The sequence below is a fragment of the Dermacentor variabilis genome, chromosome 2, assembly GCF_050947875.1.
Source record: "Dermacentor variabilis isolate Ectoservices chromosome 2, ASM5094787v1, whole genome shotgun sequence".
NCBI classification, from domain to species: domain Eukaryota; kingdom Metazoa; phylum Arthropoda; class Arachnida; order Ixodida; family Ixodidae; genus Dermacentor; species Dermacentor variabilis.
Genome location: NC_134569.1, coordinates 221,636,991 through 221,644,737, shown reverse-complemented (window position 1 = coordinate 221,644,737; position 7,747 = coordinate 221,636,991). Strand labels below are relative to the sequence as shown.

General features: G+C 51.8%; 1 protein-coding gene across 1 annotated transcript; it reads left to right on the top strand.

Moving 5' to 3' along the window:
* Positions 1-478: 478 nt before the first annotated feature.
* LOC142570701 (uncharacterized) lies at positions 479-4,389 on the top strand. Its single transcript, XM_075679049.1, has 3 exons — positions 479-1,288; positions 3,839-4,026; positions 4,368-4,389. Exons 1-3 carry the CDS (start codon positions 479-481, stop codon positions 4,387-4,389), a joined length of 1,020 nt encoding a protein of 339 aa, XP_075535164.1.
* Positions 4,390-7,747: the final 3,358 nt, after the last annotated feature.

Sequence of the window (7,747 nt, the reverse complement as noted above, 5' to 3'; positions counted from 1 at the left end):
ACTACCTCGACGGCATAACAACGATACGCCGCCGGCCCTACAAAGTCCGGAAGCAAACAATACGCCGACGAAAGGCAACCTGACGACGCCACGTACCAGCCACAGGTCAGCGCGACGCATCCGTGATCCGACGCCAAGACCTAACAGTAACGCAAGACAAAGAACCACCTGCGCTGGAATGTATTTCTCTGCGGCTGAAGGCACGCTCCCGCAGGGCGCGCCGAGTCATGGCGCCTAATGCATGTATGGAACCACGTGTCACTGACGTCACGCTGGTTCTACTTAAACGGCTGTGGAAATAAAGACGGGGCTCTATCCCCTTGCTGGCGTTTTGGACTACAGTCGTCTCCTGTTTTTCGTCGATCACGCACTGATAGTGGCGGCGCCGATACGACATGGTGTCAGAAGTGATGCGATCCACCCACTTTTAACAGCAATTGAAAAGGGCATCGAGACGTCGTCAGAAAGGGAGGCTACAATGGCCACTGCATCGCCGCCGGGTCTTCAGCAGCCGCCACCGCTGGACTTCGACATTACTTCAGAGTGGCCGGCGTGGATACTGCACTTCGACGACTATCGCTATGCGTCGGGCCTGAATGAGCGCCCGGAAGAGGCACAAGTACGCACTCTGCTTTATACCATGGGCCGACAAGCAAGGGACATCTTCGCCACCTTCAATCTTTCTGCAGAAGATTTGAAGAAATTTGAGTTGGTCAAAAAGAAGTTCGACGATTACTTCATCAAGGAGAGCAACGTTGTCTACGAGAGCGCTTGCTTTCACAAGCGGCACCAGATGCCTGGCGAGTCAATTGATCAGTTTATGACTGCTGTACACATCTTGGCGGACAAATGCGACTTCGGAGATTTCAAGCAGCGCCTCATCAGGGACCGGTTCGTCGTGGGCCTGCGGGATGAAAAACTTTCCGAGTCGCTCCAAATGGATCCCAAGCTGTCTCTCGCAACAGCTCTGGCGAGGGCCCGCCTTAAAGAGACCGTTCAGCAGCAGCAAGAAGAACTTCGAAACTGCAACGAAGTCCAGGAATACACACCGTGCAAGCCATGTGAGGACGTCAATGTCGACGCAGTGGGCTACCGCAGGAAACCGCAACGCAGCAAGGAAACCCAGCCGACATCAGCTCGTTCCGAGGGACCGTGCATCTTCTGCAGAGGTAACTCGCACCCAAGGACAGCCTGCCCAGCAAGAGGCCAGAGGTGCTTCAACTGCGGCTTAAAGGGACACTTTGGCAAGGCGTGCTTCAAAGGGACTTCTCCAGGCTACCAGCGAAAGGTACAAGTGTCGTCTGTACAAAAGGACAGTGGGGAGGTTTTTTTGGGTGCGGCCGAGGCGCCTCGCGCCAAAGCGCGTTACGTTCAGGTATTACTTAACTCCGTGCCTGTTTTTGCAAAGGTCGACTCAGGCGCAGAAGTGTCCGTAATTCCAGCATCATTTCCGGGACTTCCCACGAGCTTGGAAAAGGCCGACGAGGTCTTGACGGGCGCTAGCGGTGATCGCTTAAATGTTCTGGGCAAGTTTCAGGCAGATATATTTTGGAGGGGACAAACTTCGCGCCAAACGTGTTATGTGGTCAGTCCTTTGCGCCATGTACTGCTGGATTTGCCGGCTCTCGAAGCGTTGGGAGTCATAGAGTTCGTTGACTCTGCGGCTCACAAGGAACCCAACTACGAAGTTTTGTGCCCTCAGGTTTTCAACAACTTGGGCACTATGCCCGGGGAGTATACAATAAGGCTTAAACCAAATGCTGTTCCATTTGCAATAAGTGCACCGCGCAGGATTCCTATACCGCTTCAGGAGCCTGTAAAACGACAACTCGAGAAGATGGAACAAATGGGCGTCATTCGTAAAGTCGAAGAGCCAACAGAGTGGTGTGCCGGCATTGTACCTGTACAAAAGCACTCGGGAGATGTAAGGATCTGCGTAGACCTTACGCAATTGAACAAGTTTGCCTTAAGAGAAAGATACACATTGCCTACTGTCGACCAAGCATTGGGCTCTCTTGCCGGTGCAGAATGGTTTTCCGAATTAGACGCGAATTCCGGCTTCCATCAGGTGCGACTCAGCAAGGCCTCAGAAGTGCTGACCACGTTCATTACACCGTTTGGGTGGTACTGTTTCACTAGGTTGCCATTCGGGATTACATCAGCTCCAGAATATTTTCAAAGAAGAATGTCTGAAATCCTGGCAGGCCTTCCTGGCGTCGTAAATCTGATTGACGATATTCTCATTTTTGGCGACAGCAAAGCGCAACATGACTCTAGACTATCGAATGTCTTAGCTAAGCTGGCCCAGTCTAACGTTGCTTTAAACAAAGCAAAGTGTGTGTTCGGTGTTCGAAGCATAAGCTTTCTGGGCCATTTACTCAGCGAGGTAGGCGTACAGCCGGATCCGGCCACACTCAGAGCCATTAAAGAGCTTAAAGCACCCTCTGATATATCGCAATTACGTAGTGTTCTGGGCATGGCCAACCACCTAGGCTGTTTTTTGCCGAGCTTGGCGCAAACCACCGCCCCGCTACGGGAGCTTTTGCAGAAAGAGACCGACTGGGCTTGGGGCCCTGCTCAGAACACTGCTTTTGAAAGCTTGAAATCTCTTATCTGCTCAGCAAAGTGCATGGCTATGTACGATCCACGCCTTCCCACGATTCTTTCGGCGGACGCCTCGTCTTACGGTCTCGGTGCCGTCCTTTTCCAGAAACAACGCAATGGCGAGCGCCGGCCGATAGCGTTTGCTTCAAGGTCACTGACGAAAACTGAGCAGCGCTATGCGCAAGTGAAAAAGGAGGCACTAGCGTTAACATGGGCTGCCAATAGATTCGACGAATACATAAGAGGTATTGAGGTGATGCTTGAAACCGACCACAAACCGCTCGTTTCGTTGCTTGGTAAAATGCCTATTGATGTGTTGCCGCCAAGGGTTCAGCGCTCCAGAATGCGGCTGATGCGGTATCACTTTATGTGTACGTTCCCGGTAAAAGCTTGATAACGGCGGACGCTCTTTCAAGAGCACCGACGAAAGAAGATAAACTAGCCGGTGAACTGACCTCTCAGAAGGGTCGTCTTTCGTGAAAGCATGTGTGCAAGGGCTTCAAATGGGTGACAATTTTGTTAACAGAATACGCGATGTGCAAAAGAATGACGTCGTTTGTCAAGCCTTGCTTAAATTGTGTCGCCAAGGCTGGCCAAAAAACCAAAGCTTCCTTGCTACTTAGTTCCGTACTGGCAGGAAAGAGCACTAATTGCTGAAGGCAATCGCATGCTGCTAAAAGGGACCAGACTGGTGGTACCTCAGTACCTAAGAAAGGAAGTACTAAAAAAGCTACATGATGGACATCAGGGAATCGCGAGAACTAGAGCTTTGGCAAAGGAATTGGTCTGGTGGCAAGGCATCAGCGAACAACTTGCGCGGCAAGTGAAAGAATGTGTTAGTTGTGCGCGCTTTGTCAACCAGAACTCGGAGCCATTGATTTCAACGCCAACGCCAAGTTTCGCGTGGAAACGAGTTGGGGTCGACTTGTGCTTTATTAACAACTGTCATTATCTTGTCGCGGTCGACTACCTGTCACGGTATCCGGAAGTAGCCCTCCTTCCCTCAACAAAAGGTAGGGCGGCGATAGAAAGGCTAAAAAGCATTTTTGCACGCCATGGCATCCCGGAGACCGTAGTGACAGACAATGGACCACAATTTTCTTGTACAGAGTTTGATAGGTTTGCACACGATTATGGCTTTGGTCACGTCACTACTAGCCCTAGGTACCCTCAGGCTAATGGGGAAATTGAACGTATTGTGCAAACAATTAAGCGCCTGATCCTTAAATCTAAGGGCCCGTACCTGGCTCCGCTTGCCTACAGGGCAACCCCAGGCATTCTTGGCCCTAGTCCGGCTGAAATTCTCATGGGCCGCCGTCTTAGGACAAGAGTTCCAATGGCGCCGCAGCTGCGTGGTCCAGTGCAGCCACCGCTGCGTAATCTTGCGGCCAAAGACAGTGCCAACAAGAAGCTACAAGCACGGTACTACAACAGGCGCCACAGAACCCGGGAATTGAACAAACTAAAAGCTGGTGATTCCGTTTGGGTAACGGACATGAAGACCAGAGCGACGGTGCTAGCCACAGGCGCTACACCGCGGTCCTACATAATACGCACCCAGGATGGGAGTACGCTGCGGCGTAACCGACGAATGCTCAACCACTTGCCAGAACAGAGGAAGGCAGAAGGCAGTTACGAGTTTCCAAACAAAAGTGATTCATCCGAATTGGTTTTTACGAACAGGGAGTCACCCGCTACCTTAAAAGATTCGTTACCTTTAGCATCGGGGACTATGACTTGAACTTTCGTACCTTCTGCTTCAGTGACTGTGACCAAGTCTGGTAGAGTGGTTAAGCGACCAGTTCGATACGGAATTGATGAATAAGATTTTGTTCGTGGTAGATTACCACTAAGGGTTCTTGCTTTTTGTTCATGTGAGGGTGTGCTAAATGTCATGCGCGAAAACCACTTTCATTTTGCAAAAGGGGGTATGTGCTGGAATGTATTTCTCTGCGGCTGAAAGCATGCTCCCGCAGGGCGCGCCGAGTCATTGCGCCTGACGCATGTATGGAACCACGTGTCACTGACGTCACGCTGGTTCTACTTAAACGGCTGTGGAAATAAAGACGGGGCTCTTTTCCCTTGCTGGGGTTTTGGACTACAGTCGTCTCCTGTCTTTCGTCGATCACTCACTGATAGCGGCGGTGCCGATACGACACCACCAACCTCAACGTGCTTCTCAACGGCCACGAAGTCACCGCCTTAGTAGACACAGGAGCCGATTACTCCGTCATGAGTGAACCCATCGCCGCCAAGTTCAAGAAAGTTAAGACTGCATGGGAAGGCCCTCAAATTCCGACCGCTGGATGACACCTCATCACGCCGACCGGAATCTGCACGGCAAGAATTACCGTTCATGACCAGAATTACCCTGCCACCTTCATTATCCTACAACAATGTTCACACGACGTCATTCTCGGCATGGACTTCCTAAACCAACACGGTGGAGTCATCGACCTGAAGTCTAAGTCGATAACCCTGTCGCAAGATCCATTGATACCGCCGGAGAGCTCTAGTAGCAACCATGCCTTAAGCGTGCTCCAAAGTCAAGTGAATATCCCGCCCCGGTCTAGCATGCATTGTCATTTTCGTCGGCACCAAAACACCTGCCGACGTAGAAGGTGTCATAGAGGGTGACCAACGCCTACTGCTAGACCGTGAAATTTGTGTTGCAAGAGGAATCGCTCGACTGGACGGAGGAAAACGAAAGTGTTGCTAACAAATTTCAGCCAGGAGTTCAAGCCAACAACAACAAGGGCACGACGATCGCATACATCGAGGAAATTCTGGAGACCAGCAATGCGTTTGTTTTCTCGGATTCTGCCGCATCTACCCCGACGACCATGGTTCCCGAGTCAGACTTCGACAAAAATCCAAGTCTCCCCATGATTAAGCAGCAACAGCTCAGTCTGCTTCGACGGTACAAAGACTGCTTTTCGACGTCATCAAGAATTCGACAAACACCAGTCGCAAATCATCGCATAATAAACGAACAGTGCGCTCAACCACTCCGCCACAGCCCTTGCCGAGTTTTGACGCGAGAACGCGAAGCTATAAGACAAGTCGACAAAATGCTCCGCGACGACATCATCGAGCCATCGAAAAGCCCGTGGGCGTCTTCTGTTGTCTTAGTGAAGAAAAAGCACGGAACCGTACGTTTGTGCGTCGACTATCGTCTACTGAACAACGTCACGAAGAAGGAAGTATAACCCCTCCCACGAATAGACGACGCATTGGATCATCTCTGCAACTCTAAATACTTTCTCGTCGATGGACCTGAAGTCTGGCTACTGGCAAATAGAAGTCGATGACAGGGATCGCGAAAAGACCGCCTTCACCACGCCAGACGGCCTCTATGAGTTCAAGGTTATGCCATTCGGACTGTGCTCTGCGCCTGCAACGTTCCAGCGCGGGATGGACACGGTTTTAGCGGGATTGAAGTGGCAGACCAGTCTTGTTTACTTGGATGACATCGTCGTCTTCCCCGTAAATTTTGACGATCACCTTAGGTGGCTTGCGACAGTACTAGAGGCCATGAAGTCATCAGGGCTCACTCTGAAGCCGCAAAAGTGCCGCTTCGCTTATGATGAACTTCTGTTTCTAGCGCACGTCATCAGCAAATCTGGAGTACGCCCCGACCCGCAGAAGACAGCTGTCATCGCAATGTTCCCGCAGCCCACCGACAAGAAGGCAGTGCATACATTCCTTGGCATGCGCTGCGCCTACTACAGGCGCTTTGTCAAGGACTTTTCCCGCATCGCTGAGCCGCTAACACATCTAACCAAATGAGATGTCGAGTTCAAATGGGAAACACCACAGGCTGACGCTTTTCAAGAACTCAAACGACGCATGCAGTCGCCGCCGGTACTTGCACACTTCGACGAAGACGCCGATACCGAAATCCACACTCACGCCAGTAGCCTAGGACTCGGTGCCGTCCTAGTCCAGAGGGAAGACTGACTTCAACGGGTGATGTCTTATGCTTGCCAGTTGCTGTCAAAAGTGGAAGGCAATTATTCTACGACTGAAAAGGAATGCCTCGCCATCATTTGGGCTACAGCAAAATTCCGCCCTTACCTCTATGGCAGGCCATTCACAGTCGTCAGCGACCATCACGCGTTGTGTTGGCTAGCTAACTTAACAGACCCTTCAGGATGGCTGGCACGATGGAGCCTCAGACTGCAAGAATATGACGTTACGGTAGTCTACAAGTCCGCACGAAAACATTCTGACGCCGAATTCCTATTACGCGCCCCCATCGATCCCCCGCCGCAAGACGACGAATACAACGAGGCCTTCCTCGGAATAATAAGCGCGGACCTTCACTAAACAGCAACAAGCAGACCTGGAGCTAAAAGGCCTCGTCGAGTATTTGGAAGGGAACACCGACGTTGTCCCTAGTGCATTGAAGCGCGGATTGTCTTCGTTCACGCTACAAAACAGCCTGCTCGTGAGGAAGAACTTCTCGCCAGTTCGCGCCATCTACTTTCTTGTTATTCCGTCAGCGCTGCGTCCAGAAGTACCCCAGGCCCGACATGACGATCCAACCGCTGGGCAGATCGGATTCTCCCTGACGCTGTCGAGGATGCAGGATAGGTATTACTGGCCGCGTCTGACCGCCGACGTCACCCGCTACGTCAAGACATGCCGAGACTGTCAGCGACGCAAGACACCACCGACAAGGCCAGCAGGATAACTACAGCCGATCGAACCTCCTTATCGACCATTTCTGCAGATCGGCATGGATTTGCTGGGACCGTTTTCGACGTGAAATCCGGAAATATGTGGATCGTCGTGGCGACGGGCTATCTCACCCTCTTCGCTGAAACTAAAGATCTACCGAAAGGCAGCGCAGCCGAAGTGGCGAAATTTTTTGTCGGGAACATCCTGCTGCGACATGGTGCCCCAGAAGTCCTGATCGCCGACAGAGGAACGGCCTTTACAGCAGAGCTCACCCAAGCCATTTTGCAATGCAGCCAGGCAAGCCACAGGAGGACAACTGCTTACCACCCGCAGACGAATGGCCTCGTGGAGCGCCTGAACTAGACCCTCGCCGACATGCTAGCAATGTACGTCGACATCGAACACAAGACCTGGGATGCCGTCCTGCCGTACGTACCATTCGCTTACAACACGGTGGTGC

Excerpts from the sequence above, each read along its gene's own strand:
- LOC142570701 (XM_075679049.1), top strand. The coding sequence starts at position 479 with ATGGCCACTGCATCGCCGCCGGGTCTTCAGCAGCCGCCACCGCTGGAC. Across the intron at positions 1,289-3,838 it reads CTCCAGGCTACCAGCGAAAG|GGCCCGTACCTGGCTCCGCT; the intron begins GTACAAGTGTCG and ends CTTAAATCTAAG. Across the intron at positions 4,027-4,367 it reads AACAAGAAGCTACAAGCACG|TGACTGTGACCAAGTCTGGT; the intron begins GTACTACAACAG and ends CTTCTGCTTCAG.